The sequence below is a fragment of the Panthera pardus genome, unplaced genomic scaffold (genome assembly GCF_024362965.1).
Source record: "Panthera pardus isolate Hobbes unplaced genomic scaffold, ASM2436296v1 HiC_scaffold_25, whole genome shotgun sequence".
Classification (NCBI taxonomy): Eukaryota; Metazoa; Chordata; class Mammalia; order Carnivora; family Felidae; genus Panthera; species Panthera pardus.
The window spans coordinates 22,389,087-22,413,704 of record NW_026526821.1 but is presented as its reverse complement, the minus strand read 5'-3'; the positions used below and the strand labels follow the sequence as shown (position 1 = coordinate 22,413,704).

Sequence of the window (24,618 nt, the reverse complement as noted above, 5' to 3'; positions counted from 1 at the left end):
GGAGCAGAGCTGTTGTAAGTTGCCTCATAGGGAAAAAATGGAACCAAGAGGGAGATGGTCCAATAACAGAGACTTAGGATTAATGTAAGGAATTGCTTATAGAGAGAGAAAGTGGAATGGCTAGCTCAACTCATAGTGAGTTCTCCAACATGGAATGTATCCAGAGCAGAAAGATTCCTTGCCGGAATTCAAGCAGAAATTGACTGAGGACCTTTAAGGTCCTTCCCATTCTGAACTGGGATTCTGTTCTTCTGAAACTTCCAAAATGAAGCAATCTCAGAGTTTCAAAGTGTAAGACATACATGTAAAAAGTATTAACAATTAACATGCTAATATCTGTCATTCTTGTGTCAGACATACACACATATTTAAATATTTAAAAGAAATGGAACTCAAATGACAAAGTCGAAGGCCCGGAATTAATTTTCCTTTCTGACCCAGGCCTAGTTTCTAGCTAGCCCTGCAGAAAATGAGCTCTCTTTCAACATGAATGTCAGTGATCTTTGTTTAGATGATACACATCTTGGGATAGATACCATGGCATATCCAATTTATTCCTTAGAGCAACATGGTTCAAGACATAAAAGGACACCTGAATGTCACCCAGGCTGTGATGATAGTGAGGGTACCTCCTTACACAAATTGTAGGTTTCAAATTTTATGAATATATGTGACTTGGACTTTTTATTTAGTTCTTATAATTTCATGAAATACTTTATAATCAGTACTTACATATTTCCTAGGCATAAAATTTAAATGGTTCAAAGGGATGCATTCCCACTCGATCCTATTCCCAGCTACCTAATTTCCTTCTCAGCTGTTACCAGTTTCTTGGGTGTCTTTCCAGGGTATGTTTGATTTGTGACTTATAAATCAGTACTCTCAGGGCCCCTCCTACCATCTCCTGGTGTCTGGTAAGATAGTGCAGTCCCTTTAGGGCAAGAGTTTTGAAGACATTATTTCCATGATGTAGCCAGTCTTTCAAGCGGGCAATAGAGTATATGCTGGGCAGTCTCCTAGCCACTGGACTCTGGAGAAGCTGAAAGAATCCAGAAATAAGCCAAAGGATTTACCTTTTTAAAAAAATTTTTTTAATGTTTATTTATTTTTGAGAGAGAAAGACAGAGTGTGAGCAGAGGAGGGGCAGAGAGAGAGGGAGACACAGAATCCGACACAGACTCCAGGCTCTGAGCTGTCAGCACAGAGCCTGACGTGGGGTTTGAACTCACAAACTGTGAGATCATTACCTGAGCCAAAGTCAGACGCTTAACAGACAGATCCATCCAGGCACCCCTGTAGAAGTTACCTTTAAGCCCTTTTTCAGCAGGGGAACCACCTTCCCACCAACTCCAAAATACACATTTTCCTTTGAAACCTGTACTATATTACAGGGTGATGCTTACACTGTAGGTACATAAGACAAGAAGTATTTCAGTAGGCTTGAACCTGAAACTATTTCTATCCCATGTCTGTTATGGATCCCAGCCTGCCATGAAGTTGGATGGGGCCCAGGAAGGCAGGCAGTGCTGCTTTACAGGCTTCCTGAATTCAGCTTCTAACGAATCTTACCTCCACGAAAAATCCTGCAGATGTGAGTTTATGTTTATCATTCCCTCGGTTAAGAAGAGGGACCAACAAGTACATGATCTTATTTGCAAAGAGGTGATTTCTTTCCAGCAATGCACTGCAAAACATAACACCCAATAGGACACCTCTTAGAAATGCTCCTATTCTTGGGGTGCCTGGCTGGCTCAGTCAGTGGAGAGTATGACTCTTGGTCTTAAGTTTTAAGTTTGAGCCCCATGGAGGGCGTAGAGATTATTCAAAATTAAAATCCAAAAAAAAAAAAGGGGGGGGGGGTGGAAATAAATGCTCCTATCCAGATTGCATTATTCCCAGGGCTAGGGGTCCTCTGAGGATTTTGCCCAGCTTCAGGTACACAGGAGGGTATAGCACTGTCAGGACCTCTAAAATATTTGCCTGGCATAGTGGGTATTTCCCTAACCTGTGATGTTATCCAGCTTAGGTTTCTGTTTTAACTAAAAGGGAGAAAAGTACCTAAATCAATGCTGATTTAGAGCAGGTGTACATGGCAAGGAAACCTTACTTGGCAAGGAGAGATATTCCCTGAAGATGGCCATCTTTTCCTTCCAAGAGGGTCCATCCTTTATTCTTTTCCATGATGTTGAATTCCTGCCAGCACAATGTTCTGAGAAGGAGAGTCTTTGTAGCCTGTATGGCGAAGCTAAATCAAACAAAACCAGTACACGTGAATAGAACAGGTCCCTCCAACTTATCAGCATATGATCACCCTGCTCTCACTGAGGAGTGTCATGCACTGATAGCTGCTGGACAGTAATTATCTTCTTTCCAGATTTCCCCAAAGACTCTTAATGCTCTAACAACTTGAAAAGCCCTTCACACAAATTTTTAGCATAAAGAAATCTAACTAAATTTTGTATCCCTGGGAGTTTGAAAAGAAATCTATGATAAAACAAATGATATGGGATGCTAAACCCATGCCCACTGCTTTTTTCCAAAGCTTTATTTAGGGGTGCCTGGGTGGCTCAGTCAGTTAAGCATCTGACTCTTGGTTTCAGCTCAGGTCACGATTCTCTCTCTCTCTGTCTCTCTCTGCCCCTCCCCCACTTGCGCTCGCTCTCTCTCTCTCTCTCTCTCAAAAATAAATAAACTTAAAAAAATTAAAGCTTTATTTAGATACAATTTACCCCCTCCATAAATTTACCCACACTGCTTTTTATTTTTATTTTTATATTTTTGGAGAGAGGGAGAGAGAGAGAGAGAGAGAGCGAGAGCACACAAGTGGGGAAGAGGGGCAGAGGGAGAAAGAGAATCCCAAGCAGGCTCCATGCTCAGCATGAGCCCAACACAGGGGCTCGATCCCATGACATTGGGATCATGACCTGAGGTGAAATCAAGAGTTGGATGCTCAACCAACTGAGCCACCTCCAGTGCCCTTACCCACACTGCTTTTTAAACTACCCCCATTACTGGAATGCCTGGCTGGCTCCATCAGTACAGCATGCAACTCTTGATCTCCAGGTTGTAAGTTTGAGCCTCACTTTGGGTGGAGAGATTACTTTAAAAAATAAACTACCCTTACTACTTACTGAACTTGTATGCTGGACATAACACCAGAGAATCCTAAAACTAGAGGGTCTTTAGAGAGTACTGAGCCTGACCTAATTTACCGATAGGGAAACCAAGGCACAGAACAACAGAAAGATTTGCCCAGGGTACATAGCTAACTAAATGAATGAGAATTAGAACTCAGTTCGCCTGACTTTTAGTCAGGTGTTCTTAATAATCCACATTATAGCACTTCGTCTGAAAGAAAGTCATGGGCCACAGTGACACTAATGAATTTATACCGAGTTTACCTTGGCACCAATAAAACCAGACAACCAACCAGTGAGAGCCCAGAATAATTCCTGGGCATTTCATCTTGACGTCTCATGATAGTGGACTGTAAACTCTCCCACGATTGGGACCGCATCTTGGCTATCCTTGTGTCTACCACAGTGCTGAGAGCTTAGTGTTAGTTAAGGTCAATGATATCACAAAAGGCAGTACCACAAAGGGGTGACCTGTGAAGACATCTCCTGTTCTGTGTACAGACCGCTTGGGATGGCGACATCAGACATGGTAAGGCCAATGCTGTGGTGTATCTGGATAAGCAGTGTCATGAGAAGCTGAGGGAAGAGTCGGAATGTAGCTGCTCGGAGCCTGTTTCCCACAAACACCTCATAAAGGGCGTCTGTTGCCTGTGGTAGAAAAGACACACCAGAGGGCTGAACACCTGTTAGCACTATCCCTTACTTGCTTTATCTGTGCTTGTGCCAGAACATGCTTTCTGGCTTTACTATCCCATAGGCAGAACAGTAGTGGTAAACGGTGCAGGGACATGAAAGTGAGGGGGAAAAGGAATAGGAGTACAATAGTTACTAAAAGTTACCCAAGAGTGAGGGGAGTCTAAAATCCAGAACCATAAAGGAAACTATTAACATATTTGACCACATACAAATATAAAGCCATGGCAAAATTTGTAGTAAACAAAGTTAGATTACAAATAACCTAGAGAAATCATTTGCACTGATGTGATGTTTTTAATATATAAAGTCCTTTTTTGTATCAGTAAGAAAAAAAAGGTAAAGGCTTGCTACTCAAAGTATGGGCCACACACCAGCAGCACTGGCATCGCCTGGGACCCGGTTAGAAATGGAGAAGCTCAAGCCCCACCCCAGACCTGCTGCATCAGAACCTACATTTCAGTAAGATCCCTAGCTGATTGTGGTTTGTGTGCATATTTTTATTTTTAAAAAATTTTTTAATGTTTATTTATTTTTGAGAGAGAGAGACAGAGAGAGACAGACCATGAGTGGGGAGGGGCAGAGAGAAGACACAGAATCTGAAACAGGCTCCAGGCTCTGAGCTGTCAGCACAGAGCCCAACGTGAGGCTCGAACTTGGGACCTGCAGGTCGATCATGACCTGCAAAGTCAGATGCTTAACCAACTGAGCCACCCAGGTGCCCTGGTTTGCATGCATATTAAATATGAGAAGCACTGGTACATAGAACATGAGCAGACAAGTCACAAAATATAAATGGCTACTTCACTCTCACCAATAACAAGATTGTAATTAAAATAATACTCCTTTTTTACCTATCAGCTAGGCAACAATAAAAAGGCTAGGAATGCTCAGTGTGGTAAGGGTGTGGGTAAATGGGCATTCTCACATATGACTGGTAGAAGGGCAATGTTTTAGAGGACCATCTGGGAATTCTCAAAAGTTTAAATCAGCCCACCCCTTGACCTAGAAATTCCCCTACAATGGCCTTTATCCTAAGAAAATAATTGGATATGTATAACAGACTTCATGTGTGTGTGATTAAATTTATTATAGCACTGTTTTAATGGCAAAAGTTTGAAAATTGTCAAAATGTTCACTAATAGGAAACTTGGAAATGAAATAAATGGTTCTGTGCCATATTAAGTGTTATCTATTTTTAAAAAGGTAATAAAAATGAATGAATTACTAGGCAGCCATGAAAAGAATAACAGGCTTATGTTTTGACATGGAAAGTAGTTCATATACTGTTAAATAAAAAAAGCAGATCATCAAACAGTACATGTAATTTGATCCTATTAATATATACATACAATTTTATAGACTAACATGATTAAAAATGTACCTTTGTCTGCCCTAACTCCTAAAACTACACTAAGTTAACATTACAGGAGTTTTTAAAAAGGTATAAATCCACAAAAACAAAGAGAATAGGAGAGAAGACTATGGCAGATTAAAGACGTCAGAATAATTTTGGAAGCTAAAAAATACATGTATGATAATAACTTAGGTCAGAGAGAGCTGAACCATAAGCTGGTAGGAAAGAAAGTAAAAAGTATATAGTGATAGTGGGGAAGGCTGTGTGTAGGAGTCAGAGAGTATATAGAAACTTTGTACTTTCTACTCAATTTTGTTGTAAACCTAAAACTTCTCTTTAAAAAGTATTACTTAAAAGAAAAAATGGGGGAAAGTATACCAAATACAAAAAAAAAATTATATATGTATAAATACTTCTAGAAAGTTCATTTTTAGGGAGATGATACAGCTAGGCTAAGAATGGTCTTTAGGTTTTTAAAAGATTTAAAAAAAAAATCCAAAGAATATATGATAGAGACTATATGTGACCTGAAAACCTAAAATATTTACCTTCTGGTCCTTTACAGAAAGAGTTTGCCGACTTCTGCTCAAGGAGGACCTTTTCTGTCATTTATACTCTTCGGTATTATTTGACATTTTTTTTCACAAGTGTGTATTACTCTTTTACTATGATGGTACATATTTTTTAAAGGATAAAGGAACATTTAACCATACTGATTAAACTAAACTTCATTATACCATATTGATTCCTTCATTCTCCCAAGCCCCCTCCATGTCAATCCCTTGGCAGAGACATTGTAGATTTATAAATGGATGACAGACGCAAACTTTTGAGAGTGATGAAAAGGGATACTACAGATGGGGTGCTGGGCCAGTCATCCCAAGAGGGGGAGCGTATGGTGTTGAAGTTGGAAGGGCAAAGTTCAGTGGCTTACAGCAACAGCCATATAGGCCATCTTCTCGTGGGTGGGTGCATTATGGCATTTCTGCAACTTCCTCAGGAGTCTCCACAGAATCCAGGTGGTGCTGGGCAGTTTTACATCCAGAGTTCTCCACAATTCAGCCAGATGCCTGGAAATCCCAAAGAACAAGGGGGTTCAGGAGAATGGCTTATCCTAGGCCCACCATGACCATGACCTTCCTAAAATCTGGAATCCAATCTGTAAGTGATTTTCCTCTCTGCTCAGGTTTTCAGGCTCTCAAAAGACTTACTCTCTGATTTCATAACAGTAAGTCCCAAGGTTTTATAATCTCAAATTCCCATGCCTCAGCATGGACTTCAAGACAAACTGGTCCTAATTGATCTTTTCAGATCCCTGTCACATATCTGCGCTCTAGCTACCCCAGACCATTCATCTTTACCAAACAATGGACTTTGACAACTCTACACTTCTGCTTATTGCCTGTCCTTGAACTGGAAGGCCCTTTCCCAAACGCTTCCCTGCCTGACAAAATCCTTCAAGGTCCAGCTCCAATGTCATCTCCTCTGTGAAACTTTTGCTGCTTCTTTACCATGTCTCTCATGAGAGTTCTCATAACACTTTCACAATTTCTTCTGTATAGAGGTTGCCTCGATCTTACATGTACTATTTTCAGTTCTTTGTATGTGTCCATCTGTTCCCTCTGAAGGCAGGGATTATATTTGGCTTTTCTTCTATGAACCCCTCAGGGTCTAGCACAATGCCAGGCTTACAGAAGGAATTCAGAGATATATTTATTCAATCCAGTCTATGGTCCTCAAGTTTTGGACAAGTCCAAGCTGAGAAATAAAGCTTTGATTCTCCTTAGAAGAAGTCTCTTCTTTTATTTACTTATTTTAAAATTTTTACTACTGGGCTTTTTATTTTTATTTTTTTTAAAGTTTATTTATTTCTTTTGAGAAAGAGAGAGAGAGAGAGCAGAAGGGACAAAGAAAGAGGGAGAGAATCCCAAGCAGGTTCCACACTGTCAGCTCAGAGCCTGAAGTGGGGCTCAAACTCACGAAATGCGAGATCATGACCTGAACCCAAACCAAGAGTCAGATACTTGAGCCACCCAGGTGCCCCCGGACTTTTTTTTAAGTTTACTTATTTATTTTGAGGGAGGAGGAGGGACAGAGAGAGAGAGAGAATCCAAGCAGGCTCCAAGCTATTAGCACAGAGCCTGACTCAGGGCTTGAACTCACAAACTGTGAGATCATGACCTTAGCTGAAACCAGGAGTCAGATGCTCAAATGACTGAGCCACTCAGGTGCCCCAGAAGAGATCTCGTCTTCTTTTTTTCTTTTTTTTTTTAAATGTTTATTTTTGACAGAGACACACACACACACACACACACAGACAGACAGCATGAGCGGGGGAGGGGCAGAGAGACTGACACAGAATTCGAAGCAGGCTTCAGGCTCTGAGCTGTCAGCACAGAACCTGACACGGGGTTCGAACTCACAGACCATGAGATTATGACCTGAGCCGAAGTCGGACGCTCAACCAACTGAGCCACCGAGGTGCCCCTCTTTTTTTGTTTTTTGTTTTAATTTTATTTATTAATTTCGAGAGAGACAGAGAGAGCAAGTAGGGGAGGGGCAGAGAGAGAGGGAGAGAGAGAACCCCAAACAGGCTCAGCACTGCCATCACAGCCCGATGCGGGGCTTGAATTCACGAAACGTGAGACCATGACGTGAGCCGAAACCAAGTGTCGGATGCTTAACCGATTGGGCCACCCAGGCGCCCCAGGTCTCTTCTCGAAGAAAGATAGTGTGTAGGAACTTTTCTTCTTCTATAATTGACTCAAAGGTAGCGCCTGACATTTATATAAACACTGTAGAAGAGCATTATCAGGGGAACATTGGGAGTTACTCCTGGTTTTAACTCATTCTCTTATTTCCGGAATCTACTTAGGTATCTTTGTGTGTTACAGCAAGTATGGTCTTCCAACTGTCTATATCAGAATCACTCTAAAAATTGAGAGGCTTAAAGACTATTCCAACATTTCACTCCCTGATAATTTCACTCCTCTGATAATTCTCATCCATGAATAAAACAAATTGAGAAGGTCCTAAAGGACTCCTAAAGGGAAGGCCATAAAGGCAATATGAAATACTGAAAAGGCTCCTAGCTGGGGCAACAGATTGTAGAAAATGAACATTCGTTCTTGGGATGAAATTAAGAAATTCCTATATTTACCTATCCTGTTTTTTTTTTTCCTTCTTTGAATTCCCTAGGAAGTAAATGAAGTAATTTGAGAAGCTATTTATTGTGAAAGAAGTGTTTCAAAAATGCTTTTGGTCTGTACATTTGTAAGTGCTGGGAATGCATCTGAATTAGGAAAACACATACATTAGCCTATAAGCCAATGGTTCACAAATTTTAATGTGAAAAATACATCTGGAGAGTTTGTTAAAAATACGGTTTCCCCTCCAGTGATACTGATTCAGTGGTTTTTGTTTGCATCATCCCTTTGGGGGTATGCATTCATCAAGCTGTTTCATACCTTCCTTGTGTTTAGTTTTGCTATTCCTCCTGTCCAGAATGCCTTTTCCACTGCCCTGTCCCACCTTCTGCTTGGCTAATTTACACTAAACACTTAGCTTGTGGCTGCCCTTCTTTTAAAACTCCCTCCCCAATCCTTCATTTAATTAAATCACCTCCTACAGGAGCTTCCACAGAACTCTTTCATTTTGCTTTGGAGTCCTCTGTTATTCGTCTAGGTCTGCTATCAGACTGTGTGCTGCTCCAGGACAGGGCTTGTGTCCTATTCCTTATTTCTACAGGCCCAACAGCACCTTGGACATAGTAGTTGCTTTGCACAGACTCCTAAGAACAATCACCCCAGTTAAACCAACTCTTGTTCCAAGAGCTAGAACAATAAAATTATGCTAAAATTACACTTTAAAATGATTAAGTATATTCAATATTTTGTATGAAATCATAAGTTTCATATAAGAATCTATATTTAATATTTTGTATGAAATCATAAGTTTCATATAAGCTGAAGCAAGCAGTAAAGGTTTAAAAATAATGGATTACAGAAATATACAAAATAATATTTTTTAAAAAATTGGATGAACTCTTTTTTTTTTTTTTGCATGGGTAAACATCTTCCTTTATTCGACTTAGTGGTAAAGTGTCTTAAGTTCAGCTTACAGAAAACATCAGCACTGCACCAAGACATTGTGAGAATCATTCATTGGAAGTGGTTTTCAAACAGTTTAAAGCTAAGAAATCTTGGGGCGCCTAGGTGGCTCAGTCGGTTGGGTGTCTGGCTTCGGCTCGGGTCATGATCTTGCGGTTCGTGGGTTCGGGCCCCGCATTGGGCTCTGTGCTGACAGCTCAGAGCCTGGAGCCTGCTTCGGATTCTGTGTCCCCCTCTCTCTTCGCCCCACCCCTGCTTGTGCTCTGTCTTTCTCTGTTGTTCAGAAATAAATAAACATTTTAAAAATTAAAAAATAAAAAGCTAAGAAATCTTTTTTTCAAATATAATAATTACCCAGAATCACAATATATAAAGTAGACAAAAAGAGATGCTGCTCTTGTCTGGCTGGCTCGGTTGGTAGAGCATGAAACTCTTGATCTTGGGGTGGTGAGTTTAAGCCCCAACCTGGGCACAGAGCTTACATTAAAAAAAAAAAAAAGATGCTGCTCTGATAAAGGAAGTGGGGGCCTAGAACCTTCTCATAATGCTTCATTATCTTCCCCATAAGGATCTCCTGGAACTTTCAGGGTGCCTCCAACTCTGAAAGCCACAATTGTATGTAAAAAAGCATCTTGTTTTTTTCTCTATGTGGTTTATTCCTATTTATGGATATATTCATATTTTCTTTTTTATGTATGTATGTTTTGGCTAAATCTTTCTCAAGTGCATTACAGATAATCATGATATTCACCCCTAAATAACTTCAGCTTTGATCTCCTAAGAATAAGAACATTTTTCTGTATAACCACATTATCATTTCACACCTAAGAAAATTACATTAATTCAGTAATCTATTACAGAGTTATACTTAAATTTCCTCAAAATTTTCTTTTACAGTTTATGTTTTCATCCAGGATCCAATTAAGTTCATGTATTACATTTGGCTTTATCTCTTTGGTGCCTTTTTATCTAGAAAAGTGACCCCAGCACATTTTTCTTTCATGACATTAACTTGTTTGAAGAGTTTAGTCCAGCTATCTTATACAGTGTTCTTCATTCTGGATTTGTTGGATTGTTTCTTTATGTTTATGCATTATATTCTGACTTACATTGTTGGTTATCTGTCTATATTTTATCTCTTCTACAAGAATATCATTAGATTTTTTTTTTAATTTTTTTTAACGTTTATTTATTTTTGAGACAAAGAGAGACAGAGCATGAACGGGGAAGGGTCAGAGAGAGGGAGACACAGAATCTGAAACAGGCTCCAGGCTCCGAGCTGTCAGCACAGAGCCCGACGCGGGGCTCGAACTCACAGACCGCGAGATCATGACCTGAGCTGAAGTCGGCTGCTTAACCAACTGAGCCACCCAGGCGCCCCGAATATCATTAGATTTTTGAGGGCAGCCATGTTCCACAATACCAGGGGCTGTGTCACACACTCCAATTTAATTTAGAGGCTATACTAGGTTCTGTTACCTGTCATATGGTACTGGATGACACAGAAGGTGGCTGATCACTATATCTGTGTACTTGGGCCTGGAGATAAACAAACTCACAGTATTTATGATTTGTTGGCGGACTCTAGGCTGGCTGATTATGGATAGCCGGGCACAGATCACTCCCATAATTTCTGGCACCTGAAGAAGGAAAAGAAATCACTAAGACCTTGATCCTATGGGACAATGATGGTTACTGAGGATATTGTGGCTATTTCTGAAAGATTCAGGGGGTGACAAGAATGTTTAGTATTTAAAAACTACCTACAATAGATCTTTATGTATGTATATGTATATAAAAATATTTAGAAGACTTACATACAAAGATATTAATAATGTGACTTTGAATGATGGGATATTGATTTTTTTGCTTGCATATTTTTCTAATTTCTCCTCAATGACTATGTATTGATTTTATAATAAACCAAACTAGTAAAAGTCTTACAAGGAAGTTGGGATTTTTTTCTGCTCTGACTCTGACAATGCCAGAGGAGTCTCTACTTGCCTTTCACCCAGAGATGTCTACCATCTCTGGAAACCGGAGCCACTGGATTTTGGTGCAATTTTTCTTCTTGGCCTTCTCTGCCCACCCATAGACTCATGGCTTCAAGTCTCTGTGGAAATGTCAGCTTCTCAGAAAGGCAGTCCTCAGCACCCTCATATAAAATGGCTTTCATTATCACCAGTTGCCAGAGCCGCTTTTAAGCTGGCACGTGATGCAATTCTGGCCAATGAAACACGGGAAAAAAATCTGGAGGCTTTTGGGAAACACTTTCCTCCCTGATTAAAGGGACAAAAGGAAGGCAGTATCTTTCTTGTTTGCTGGATACAGTCTTATCTGCACAGAAAGTCTGAAGCTGCTGTGACCACCTTATGACTATGTGAACAGGCAAAGTGGCAGATGGAAAAGCCCCTGGCTCTTTGATAACACTGTCGACTGGCTGAGCCAGTCCTAGAAAATACTTCACTTCCAGGCTTCTTATTGTACGAGCAGACAAACCCTTTAAACTTCAGCTGTGTGCAAAGCCACTCAGAGTTGGTCTTTTTTACAGCTGAAAGCACCCAATTGATGCAAGGGCCCATCTCACCATGTTCTCACCACGTTGTTCTTTTTGTACCTTTGCTATTTTAATAGGTTAAAAGTCAGTTTTCATCATTTTAAAATTAACATTTATTGTTGTCAAAGTGTAACATGTACACAATTTAAAAAGTCCGGTGCTATTTCAAGGCTCTCTCCTGCCTGTTCCCCAGGCCTGCTCTCCAGAGACTACTACTTTACCCCTTTTATCGCTTTCAGTTGTCCTCCCATATTTCTAAATGATATAATTACAGTGTTATTTCTTGAGGTGTCAACTATAGATACATTTAAATAAAATCTCTTGATTTTAAGCTAAGTTGGTCTCCTTTGATGATTGCTCATGGCTTGCTTTTCAAAAATTTGGCACCTTGAATTGACCTGGATGAGGATCTAAGTAGAAGTTACCATTCTCATAAGTGCTAATGATATCTTCCCTCAAAACTATTCTATTCTGGAAAACATGGAGCACATCTTGGATTTTAAAACTATCCATCCCTAGTTGCATACAAGTGACTGTTTTTATTACATGCTTGTTGAAGGGGAGTCCACTGAACAATGGACCCTGGGCCAACAGTAGTTACTCTCCATTGAACAGGAGTAGCAGAAGAGACCTTAGTAACTGCAAGAGGGGAGAGCGTTTGCCGATATTTCAAACCCAGGAAACGACCACTGAGCTTTTTACCTTCTCAAATCGGGACTCTGCATTTTTCACCAATGTTATTAGCAATTCTCCTGCTGATTTTTGGGTGCAGGGATGTTTCAGATTTTTCAGGCCATCCAATATAGTCATTACAAACTGGCAGAGCTCGTTTGAATTGAGAAACACTTCAAAGACCTGAAATGATTTAGAGAAAATGAACTTCCAGGAAACTTAGTACAATAGAAAGAACCCTGAATAAGAAATATTATGTTAATTTTGTTGGGTTAATTAGAGAGGCATACAAATATGGACAAGGCTGTTTATTTCGGTCTTGTTTACAAAAGTGAAAAACTGGAAGCAAGCGCAAATGTCCACTGCTAGGGTCTGTGCATGGCCTTTTACAGTTCTGATTTTTAGAAAGAGGTTTTATTACCAAGATCCTCATAAAGAATCACCTTTTGTAGGAACAGAACTAAAATAAAGGCCTTAGTGCTATACAGCTCACAGGGTCCCAGACATAGCTAAAATACCTTGGCTGGTGATGATATAGTCAAAGAATGTTTCGTTCTGTTTCTCATTGTGCTTGGTGGTGTATAAAGTCCTTCACATGATTATGATACGTGTAATCTACTAGGCACTTACTATATGACAGGCACTAAGCAAAGGGTTTTCCATACAATATCTCCTTTAACACTTACAACCCAATTTTTACAGATCTCCTGTACAGATGAAACGGACGCACAGGGAATTTAAATTACCTGACACCTTAGACCCTACCTGAGTAAATCTGTAGGTTTTCTTTTTTCCCCATCTGCTAACATAGTGCCTGGTACCTATATTTGTTGAATGATGAATACATATATTAATTTAAAAATGTATAGCTTGTTGGGTCAACTACACTCTCTAGCAGCTCCTTTTTGTGACAAGAATCTACATTTGCAAGAGGCTGGCCAAGGTTAGAAGAGCAATCGATGAGAACAAAGCCTGTCTGAAGAGATATCCAAACAGTGATACTGGCCCCACTGACAGGCTGACCTAAACCATTAAACTAACGGGGCCAGCTGTATTAACAGTCACAACCATGGCGCCTCGTCTCCAAACTATGGAATGATTAGAGAGGAAATTCTGCAGGCAATCTTGTATGTTTAGTTTTCTTCTTCTTTTTTTAATGTTTATTTATTTTTGAGGCTGGGAGGGGCAGAAAGAGAAGGGGACAGAGGATCTGAAGCAGGCTCCGTGCTGACAGCAGAGAGCCTAATGCCACGGGGGGCTCGAACCCAGGAGCCACGAGATCATGGCCTGAGCCGAAATCAAGAGTTGGACACTTAACTGACAGCCATCCATGTGCCCCTTGTATGTTTAGTTTTATAAGAAATTAGAACTCTTCCCCAAGTGGCTTTACCTACCATTTTATATTCTCATAACAAAATGTATGAGACTTCTGGTATTTCCCATCCTCTCCCACGTGTCCAGTTATCTGTCTTTACATCTGCAGCCATTCTGATTACCTGGGCAATTTTGAAGGGACAACTGTAGAACTGCTTAATACTGTAGAGTTCTAGGAGTTCTTGACACTTTTTCATTGCTCTCCTCAAGCTTGGGTGATTTTTCTTGTCATGAGTGACATCTGAGAAGAAAACATGGAATATTAATATTTTCTGGCTTATGTCTTTCTTATTGAGTTTGCAAGTCTGGTCGATCCCCAGGCTGAAGTAAATCCAAAGATCTCACTCTTCTTATCTTTTCCACTTGGATAAGAGTGCCTGGGGGAAGGAGCGTGTGTTAATCTGAAGGCTGATTTTTCCCCCTCTGTGGTCAGACAATATATCAAAAGGGCTTAAAGAAAAAGAAAAGAGCTTTTCTGAGAACAGAGCTTTTGAGTGATTTGAGAGTATAAATGAGACACACTAAACCATTCCCCCATTGGTGAGGACTTTTGAGGGGTCTTCTTATGAAGCTTAGGTCCCCATAAAAAATTGCACACTTTCACGATGTCTGATAACTCCAATATCAGAAATCTTTCTGTGTCTAGTTTTGCTGATTATCGAGCCTGCCAGTACTCCCTCACAGTGCCTTGTTTTCATGTTGCTCTGTGACTCGTGTTTGCTGGAAATTATCTATGGGAAGTCTTTGAGTATCTGGTTGAGGATACAGAGTCTCCACCTGGAAAATAAACTCTTTCGGGGGAGCAACTTTGTCTGTCTTGTTCACCAACGCACCTAGAATAGTAAGTGCTTCATAAATATTTGTTGAATGAATAATCAGTTGTATTTTCTTGGCTATATATGTCTTGGTAGACATTCCTCATACTCAGAGCTGCCCAGAGATGTGATTGCTGTTTTGGGAAGCACAGAGTTTCCTTATCCTGGGGATGAGCAAGCCCAGGCAGGGTAATCCTTGGTGGGAGTAGATTAGACTGAGATTCAAATGCTGGGGGCACTGGGCTAGATATCTTCTAAAATCTCTCCTACCTGGGGTGGGGGGGGGGGGTGTCAGTGATTCATTCCTTGACTGCAATGACCCTCTTTCTATTTTTCAAACTCCTCAAGTTCATACCTGTTGTTTCCTCTGCCCAATATGCTCTTCCTACATCTTCATCTGGCTAATGTTTCTTATTTTTCAGGTTATCTTCAGAGAGGCCTTTGCTGAATGCCACAGCTAGATGGGATTCTTCCTCATGGCCCCTGAAATTTCCCTGTAGCAGATTTCTTTATTTTTAATTACAGAGTTATTTGTTGATTCTTTGATTGTCTGGTTCCCCCACTAGACAATGTGTTATACAAGGATTGGACCACTTGTGTTCTGGTTGCCATTAGATCCTAAGTAAGCGCTCAGAAAACGTTTATGGGATAAATAAATAATAATGAAGGCCCAGATGATGGCAGAACTTCCACTTCTGACCAAACTAACTTACTTTAACAAACAAACTTTAGTTTGTACATGAGGCTACATGTTTAGCTATTTCAACTCCATGGCCATGCAGATGGCTGACACTAATGGATCATCCAGGGTTCTGATTCAGGTTATCAAGTCAATGTTGGTTCATCTATGCTTGTGGACTATGTGCCTTTCTCTTTGAAAACTACCATAAAAAGTCTTTCTAGAATATAGGGAATGAGGGCACAAGGAGAACTGGCTGCCATCAGCAGTGCCTTACACTTCAGCCTCAGCGTGATATGCAGTAGGTAGTGCGTGCCCTCTGCAGCCTCCTCAGCTACCTCTTTCACTGGGTCCCCACACAGTAGTGCCATCAGAGCCACCAGGCGCCCAAGCCTTTGGAATTGCAGTGGAAGCTAGTTAGGAAGAAAAGGAAAAATACCATTAGCATACGGGTGCATTTGATGCCCTAGATTTGAGTTACTGAAAAGTGATTCTACTTCCACCCTCTGCTCAGGAAAGTGCAAGAGTCACATGCAGCCCTTAGATCGCTTTAGGGTAAACACTGAACATGTGTGGATACACTATGTCCATCAGGTGGTATTAAATAGGACAAATTCTAACCTAAGTCAGCAGTCTAAAGAATGAAAAAGCTTTATATATACAGGTGTTCATTCTAGTACTATTTTTATTTTTTTTTTAATTTTTTTTAACATTTATTTATTTTTTTTTTTTAATTTTTTTTTAACGTTTATTTATTTTTGAGACAGAGAGACAGAGCATGAACAGGGGAGGAGCAGAGAGAGAGGGAGACACAGAATCTGAAACAGGCTCCAGGCTCTGAGCTGTCAGCACAGAGCCCGACGCGGGGCTCGAACTCACGGACCGTGAGATCATGACCTGAGCCGAAGTCAGACGCTTAACCGACCAAGCCACGCAGGCGCCCCAACATTTATTTATTTTTGAGACAGAGAGAGACAGAGCATGAACGGGGGAGGGTCAGAGAGAGGGAGACACAGAATCCGAAACAGGCTCCAGGCTCTGAGCTGTCAGCACAGAGCCTGACGCGGGGCTCGAACTCACGGACCGCGAGATCGTGACCTGAGCCGAAGTCGGCCGCCTAACCGACTGAGCCACCCAGGCGCCCCACTAGTACTATTTTTAAAGACATACTGGAAATAATTGTCCAATAGTAAAGAGAACTATGGCGTAACCACTTTAGGAATACAGCCATTAGGAGTCAAGTATCCTAGGAATTTATAGTAAGGTGGGAAAATGTACTAGTCTGCTAAGTGAAAAAGTTGGATGCAAAGTTGAGGTGCACTATTTAATAAAACTAAAGAATGTATTTATTGATATTTTACCTTATTATGGGAAAAAAGGTAGCTGGAAAAAACCATACCAGAAAAAGAAATATAATTTAAAATAGTGAAAAAAGGAAATTATAAAAAAGTTAAAAAAAGTAAATTAAAAAAGACATTAAAAAATGAAGGTAGAAAAGATAAATGTGAAGAATTTGGTTGCATGAAGAATGCATAATCATTTGCTCAAGGCAGGACACAGAGCTAGGTTCTGAACTTTCTCAGGGCTAATGTGGAGGTACGTACAATGTCCCACATAATATGATTCACATTGCCTAGAAGATAAGAAGCAAATACCCATGCAAAGGAAGCACAACTGTTCTTAGGACTGAAGCAGAGAGAAATTCCTTACGTGGCTCTTTAGAGAAATGGACTGAGATATCGCGAACAACAGCCTGTTTCACCTATTTACAGTCAACACAGCAACACATACACACAGCCATGTAATGTCTTTCATTCACTGATAGAACCTTCATTCACCCAATCAACAAATCCTGAGTGTACATATGAACCAGGGACTGGTTATGAGGATGACACTTAGGGCTAAGGCACTGTAACTGGCACTGGCAATACAAGCTGTGAACAAAAGACAATATCCTGTTCATGGAGATGATATTCTAGTTGGAAGAACATAAAATAGCAAAGAAGTAAATTTTTTTTTTGAGTAGTCTTCACGCTCAGCGTGAACCCAGTGTGGGGCTTGAACTCATGACCCTGACATCAAGACCTGAGCTGAGATCAAGAGTTGGATGCTTAACCGACTTTGACCAAGAAGTAACATTTGTTACGTGTTAAATGGTGATAAATGCTATGATGAAGAAAAATACACAAAAAAGGACAGGAATTGCTATTTTAGGATTATCAGGGAAGACCTCACTCACGTTGAAATGAAGGATGCAGCCATGTAGATATCTGGGAGAAAAGCACTCCTGGTGGAAAGAATAGCAAGTGCAAAGGGAAAGGAGTGTGTTTGGTGTTTCAGAGGAACAAACAGGTTAGGTAGACTGGAGCAAAGTAAACAAGTTAAAAAACAAAAGAAATAGGAGGTAGATTAGGTATAGGGTATAGCAACTTAGAAAACACTAAGAATTTTGACTTTTTTTTTCTGTGTAAGATGGTAAGCCATTGGGAGTTTTAATGCTTATTTATTTTTGAGAGAGGGGCGCCTGGGTGGCTGAGTCGGTTAAGCATCCGACTTCGGCTCAGGTCATGATCTCGTGGTTCGCGAGTTCGAGCCCTGCATTGGACTCTGTGCTGAAGACAGAGAGAGAGAGAGAGAGAGAGAGAGAGAGAATGCAAGCAGGGGAGGGGCAGAGAGAGACACACAGAATCTGAAGCAGACTCCAGGCTCTGAGCTGTCAGCACAGAGTCCAGTGTGGGGCTCAAACTCACGAACTGCAAGATCATGACCTGAGTTGAATCAGCTGCTCAACTGACTGAGCCACCCAGACGCCACAGTCATTGGAGAGTTTTGAACAGAGAAGGGACATGAGCTGATTCACACTTATTATTCAGTGCATATTTAATTAAGCATTTACTGTGTGGCATATTCTGTGTTAGGCACTGGGGATGCTGTAGTGAATAAGACAAGCATAATAACTGATGGAATTTACATTCTCTAAGAGAGAAAAATATAGTAAATCAATAAAGAAACAATCAAACAAGATAATCTCTGATCTTAAGAAGCCCTAAGAAGGAAAGAGAGTGATAAGACAGAGCATAAGTATATATCTATTTGTAAGCAAAGGCCTTTTTGAGGTGGAAACATTTGAACTAAGCACTAAAGCATGAGAAGGAGTTAGCTATGTGAAGAGTTGGGGAAAGTCATTCCAAGCAGAGGGAAGTAGTAAGTGCAAAGGCCATGAGGCAGGAAGGACTTTATATGGTAAGGAATATAAAGGAGGCCAGTGTGGCCAAAGTAAGTCAGCGAATGCAAGGGGACAGGTAGGAGTTGGATTGTATAAGACCTTGTATTCTAGGAACAGCTGGAAATCACTGGATCAAAAGAGTGACATGGGTTTCAAGATAATAACTCTGGCTACATGTAGATAACTAGAAGGAACTAAAGTGGAAGCCCCCAATCCATCACATTCATGCAGCAAATGTTTTCAGAAGGAATAAATACAATTGTTATGTCTGGATGACTACAACTCAATAAAGTTGGTTTAAGAAAAGCTATGGACCTTCCTCAGGAAACTCTAGAAGACTCCACTGCACAAAATTCTGCCTATAGCCTCCTGGATGTTCACAGACTCCAATGGCACCTATATTTAGCAACCTTGTATTGCCACTTCTCCCTAGGAAGAAAACACTAAGGATGATCTCCAGGGCCTATAGAAAGATTATATATAAGAGATCATTTGAAACTCTTCTTAAAAATTTTTTTAATGTTTTATTTATTTTTGAGACAAACAGAGACAGGATACGAGCAGGGGAGGGGCAGAGACAGGGGAGGCACACAATCTGAAGCAGGCTCCAGGTTCTGAGCTGTCAGCACAGAGCCTGATGTGGGGTTTGAACCCATGAACCGTGAGATCAAGACCTGAGCTGAAGTCAGATGCTCAGCCAACTGAGCCACCCAGGTGTCCCTGAAACTCTTCTTTAATCTGCAGCCAAAATTAGAGGTTGAAGCATGTAGAAAGAAGACCAACGTGATGACAGAATAGTAGGGTAGTCAGTGATGGCTGCATTGACCCGAGAGAAAAAAGGAAGTAGCATAGTTTGAGGGACTGAACTTACTTCAATAAGGAGGTGGAAAGCTTGGATTTATTTCCAATGTGAGAAATAAAAAAGTTAATGGAATGCTGTCCTTTTAATAAGCATGGCTGTTAGAATATTTATACCAAAGACAAAATCTCTACGAAAAAAATCTAGCATTAGGACCTAGCATTCCTCACTAACTTCTCTTCCAATTAGATTGGAGAAATGATGGCTGGAGACAGAAGCTCTAGTGCCTGGAAGATCTACTAGGAAAGAGCAAAAAGATTCACAGATTAAAAAAGGAATAGATCCCGGAAAGAGGATCTTAGTTTTGATGAACTCTTTTCAGGAGTTATGGGAAAGCATTCAGAGCTGAGAAGTGAGTGAGTGAAAGAGACAAATGAGAGGATTTAAAAAGAGGTGCCACAGAACCTTCTTCTGTAGGATGCTGGGAGATATTTAGGGGCTCCTGAGTAGCTCAGTCAGTTAAGTGTCTGACTCTGATTTCGGCTCAGGTCATGGGACTGAGCCCTGCATCGGCTCAGCGCTGGGCATGAAGGCTTCTTAAGATTCTGCCACTCCCCCCACCCTCAAAAAAGTTGATTTACTCACATTTGCTGTTTGACTTTATTAATTCAAATATGACACTGCACAGAGTCTAGGCCACTGTTACATTTATTTAGTCACTTATTCAAAAATATTTGCTATGTTATTATGTTCTAGCTCTTGTGTTAAGCAACAGGGATGCAAAATTAATAAACGTGGTACCTGGCCTCAAACCGCTCAAATATTAGAGGGGCAGATAGGTGAATAATGCTAAGTGCTATGGTATTATGCATGGAGCACCAAGAAGTCATCAGTTTGGGAAGCCATACATAGGAGGGGAAATAGGCAGTAGTAGGGTGGCTATGCATCCTTCTTCCTGTGTGACTGAAGGGCTGCTTACCTTCAAGCTGAGATGTCTGGATGAGCACTTTAGAACTTCAGCCATGCTGACTGTGGCCCGTTCCCGCTCATGGTCTTTGGTTGATTGTAACCAGGGGTCCATTTGCTGTGAAAAAATAGAGGGAGACTAAATGGTTTACCAGAATGATTTGGGATAACATCTTTATTCTGTTTAGAAGAAAATACGGAGAGAGAATTTCTACATGTCACTACTGTATCTGAAAAGGTCTTCCTAAATGATCTTGTAAATGAAAGTGGTGCAAAGGCAAACAAGGCATAAAGACCTGGGATCAGATGGGCTGGCTTCTACAGAGGCTTATTTTCTAGACTTATTTTTCCCTTCATCCCACTTTCTTCCATTATTTATCCTATTCTCCTGTGTTTCTAGCCTTCTGAAATCTCTTCGGAAGGAAAGCAAATCAAGGCTGTGGTATTAAAGAACTCTGAGGATGAGAAATTTCATCTGCTTGTAACAGTCAGGGAAGGATTCCCAGAGAAGAAAACATTCATAATTAGGAACTTCCTAAAGGTTACATTTCATGGCCCCATGTGGCAAAAAAAAAAAAAAAAAAAAAAAAAAAAAAGAGTGGCATTTTAGGTAGAAGAAACAGCTTGGATAAAGCTGCCAACATAGGAAAGTACAAGGCACTACTGGATAAAGGAGAAAGCCAATATGGCTGGAGTGCTGATTTACAAATATAAGAGGAAGGAGAAATAAGGTGAAGGTCAGTTGTGGCAAAGATAAATGTCCATCTGCACTTAGGCACAGATGATTCCTAATAGCTTAAAGGGCTATTCCTTTCTGGGATATCTGCATTTTAATAAGGGGCAAGAGGAACAGATGCTTGAACTGCAGTGAATGCATTCCAATGAGCAAATTCCTAATGATGGAATGGCATATGCTGGAATGGGTACAGGTGAGGACAGGGCGTTATCAATGACCTTGAATCCTGCCTGCTAGGCACCTATTTACTCATTCATGAGGCTCACTCTGTTCTCTGGTCACTGACTGAAACATTGCTATGGTAGTAAGCAATAGTAATTTAAGGAATAATTATAGCAACCTTTTAAGTCACATATTGAAGGCCATTTATTCAATACTCACTGTAATTACTATTTCAATTTAAAAGTAATGAGACTCTGAGAAGGCTCATTTCTGCTGAATTTATAACCACTGAATGGCACAGAGTCAGAATTTGAACCCAAGTCTGACTAAACACTGATAGCTGATACTCTTTTTAATTTTTTTTATGTTTGTTTTTGAGAGTGGCGGGGGGGGGGGGGGAGGTGAACACAAGCAGGGGAGGGGCAGAGAGGGAGCAAGAGAGAATCCCAAGCAAGCTCCATGCTGTCAGCACAGAGCCCAATGCAAGGCTTAATCAAACAAACTGTGAGATCGTGACCTGAGCCGATATCAAGAGTCGGATGCTTAACCGACTGAGTCACCCAGGCTCCCCAATAGCTGATACTCTTAACAATTATGCTATCTTTTAAAACTTAATCCTTTCACATTTTTGTCTGCCACTTTCACCAGTTAATAAAAATAGTTTCCCCTTCTCTCTGATATCCTATTTACCTTAAAAATGGTGTTGAGATTTTCCAAATGTGGGTCTTTTACTACCAAACTCTGGAGCATCTCAGAGAATGCCTGAAGTGTCTGCCTGTAGAGAGACTGAAAAGGCATAGGATCAGTGATGTCCCCCCCCCCCCACACCCCCGCCATGAAGTTCCCCAACACTATACTTTTTTTGCTTCTATATAGAAGTTTACTTTTCTTTTTCTTTCCAAGTTTTTATTTCAATTCCTGTTAGTTAACAGAGTTTAATATTAGTTTCAGGTGTAAATTTAGTGATTCATCACTTCCATACAACACCCAGTGCTCACCCCAACAAGTGCCCTGCTTAATGCCCATCACCCATCTAGCCCAGCCCCCCCCCCCCGCCAGTAACACTGTTTCTTCTCTATAGTTAAGAATCTATTTCTTGGGGGGCCTGGGTGGCTCAGTTGGTTGGGCATCCAACTCTTGACTTCAGGTCATGATCTCACGGTTCATGAGTTCAAGCCTTACATCGGGCTCTGTGCTGACAGCATGGAGCCTGCTTGGGATTCTCTCTCTCCCTCTCTCTGTCCCTCCCCAGCTTGCATTCTCTTTCTTAAAAATAAATATAAACTCTTATTTTTTTTTTTAAAAAAAGCCAGTTTCTTGGTTTTCATCTCTTTTCCTTCCCTCCCATGTTCATTTGTTTTGTTCCTTAAATTCCACATATGAGTGAAATCATATGGTATTTGTTTTTCTCTGACTTATTTCACTTAGCATAATTCTCTCTAACTCCATCCACATCTTTGTAAATGGCAAGATTACATTCTTTTTTATGGCTGAGTAATATTCCATTGTGTGGTGTGTGTGTGTGTGTGTGCGTGTGTGTGTGTGTGTGTAGATACACCACATCTTCTTTATCCATCTGTCAGTCTATGAACATTTGGGCTCCTTCCATAATTTGGCTATTGGTGATAGTGCTGCTATAAACATCAGGGTGTATGTATCCCTTTGAAACTCTATTTTTATATCCTTTGGGTAAATACCTAGAAGTGCAATTGCTGGATCATAGGATAGGTCTATTTTTTTTTAATGTTTTTATTTTTAAGCAATCTCTTTACCCAACATGGGGCTTGGGATCAAGAGTCACATGCTCTTCCAACTGAGCCAGCCAGGTGCCCTGTAGGGTAGTTTTATTTTTAACTTCTTAAGGAGCCTTCATACTGTCTTCCAGAATGGCTGCACCCATTTGCATTCCCATCAACTACAATGTACACTTTTAAGGCTCCATTATCTTTGAGTAAAGGCACAGAACCAATGTAAAAGTACTGGGGGGCAGTTTGTGAGCTGAGGTGAAATCATATATTCACTTTATTTATTTTCTTTTTTTATTATTTTTTTTTACATCACGTCATAGTTAACATATAGTGTAATAATGATTTCAGGAATAGAATTTAGTTATTCATCACTAAACACTCAGTGCTCATCCCAACAAGTGCCCTCCTTAATGCCCCTCACCCCTTTAGCCCTTCCCCCTACCCAACACCCGGCCAGCAGCCCTCAGTTTGTTCTCTATATTTAAAAGTCTCTTATGGTTTGTTTCCCTCTGTGTTTTTATATTATTTTTGCTCCTCTTCCCTTATGTTCATCTGTTTTGTATCTTAAATTCCACATGAGTGAAGTCATATGATATCTGTCTTTCTCTGACTTATTTCGCTTAGCATAATACATTCTAGTTCCATCCACGTTATTGCAAATGGCAAGATTTCATTATTTAAAATTTTTTTAACATTTATTTATTTTTGAGAGACAGAGAGAGACAGAGCACAGCAGGAGAGGGGCAGAGAGAGAGGAAGACACAGAATCCGAAGCAGGCCCCAGGCTCGCAGCTTCCAGCACAGAGCCTGACATGGGACTTGAACCCACGAACCATGAAATCATGACCTGAGCCGAAGTTGGCACTTAACCAACTGAGCCACCCAGGCACCCCAAGATTTCGTTCTTTTTGATTGCCGAGTAACATTCCACTGTGTGTGGTGTATACAATGCATATTATATATACATATATATATATATACACACACCTATATATGTATATATAAAATGTATGTTATATATACACACACACACACACACACACACACACACACCACATCTTCTTTATCCATTCATCAGTCAATGGACATTTGGGGTCTTTCCATACTTTGGCTATTGTCGATAGTGCTGCTATAAACATCGGGGTGCATGTGGCCCTTCAAATGAGCACTCCTGTAAACTTTGGATAAATACCTAGTAGTGCAATTGCTGGGTTGTAGGGTAGTCGTCTATTTTTAATTTTTTGAGGAGCCTCCATACTGTTTTCCAGAGTGGCTGCACCAGTTTGCATTCCCACAGCAGTGCAAAAGGGTTCCTCTTTCTCCACATCCTCGCCAACATCTATTGTTGCCTGAGTTAATTTTAGCCATTCTGACAGGTGTGAGGTGGTATCTCACTGTGGTTTTGATTTGTATTTCCCTGATAATGAGTGATGTTGAGCATTTTTTCATGTGTCTGTTAGTCATCTAGATGTCTTCCTTGGAAAACATGTCTTTTGCCCATTTCTTCACTGGAGTATTTGTTTTTGGGATGTTGATTTTGATAAGTTCTTTATAGATTTTGGATACTAATCATTTATCTGATATGTCA

The 24,618-nt window shown here is 40.5% G+C and overlaps 2 protein-coding genes across 3 annotated transcripts in view; one reads left to right on the top strand and one right to left on the bottom strand.

Annotated features, from left to right (window-relative positions):
• Positions 1-24,618, top strand: part of MANBAL (mannosidase beta like) — a 296,121-nt gene that overhangs the window by 128,527 nt on the left and 142,976 nt on the right. The gene's annotated exons all lie outside the window — the stretch shown is intronic.
• Positions 1-24,618, bottom strand: part of MROH8 (maestro heat like repeat family member 8) — a 58,917-nt gene that overhangs the window by 13,247 nt on the left and 21,052 nt on the right. For both annotated transcript variants that reach the window (XM_019458548.2, XM_019458547.2), the window contains 11 exons: positions 21,973-22,068; positions 20,398-20,502; positions 15,671-15,806; positions 14,022-14,140; positions 12,556-12,708; positions 10,776-10,936; positions 6,122-6,257; positions 3,595-3,785; positions 2,108-2,245; positions 1,570-1,684; positions 899-1,039 (listed from right to left, as the gene is read on the bottom strand). In XM_019458548.2, coding sequence (XP_019314093.2) covers positions 899-1,039; positions 1,570-1,684; positions 2,108-2,245; positions 3,595-3,785; positions 6,122-6,257; positions 10,776-10,936; positions 12,556-12,708; positions 14,022-14,140; positions 15,671-15,806; positions 20,398-20,502; positions 21,973-22,068 — 1,491 coding nt within the window. The remainder of the gene's footprint in view (positions 1-898; positions 1,040-1,569; positions 1,685-2,107; positions 2,246-3,594; positions 3,786-6,121; positions 6,258-10,775; positions 10,937-12,555; positions 12,709-14,021; positions 14,141-15,670; positions 15,807-20,397; positions 20,503-21,972; positions 22,069-24,618) is intronic.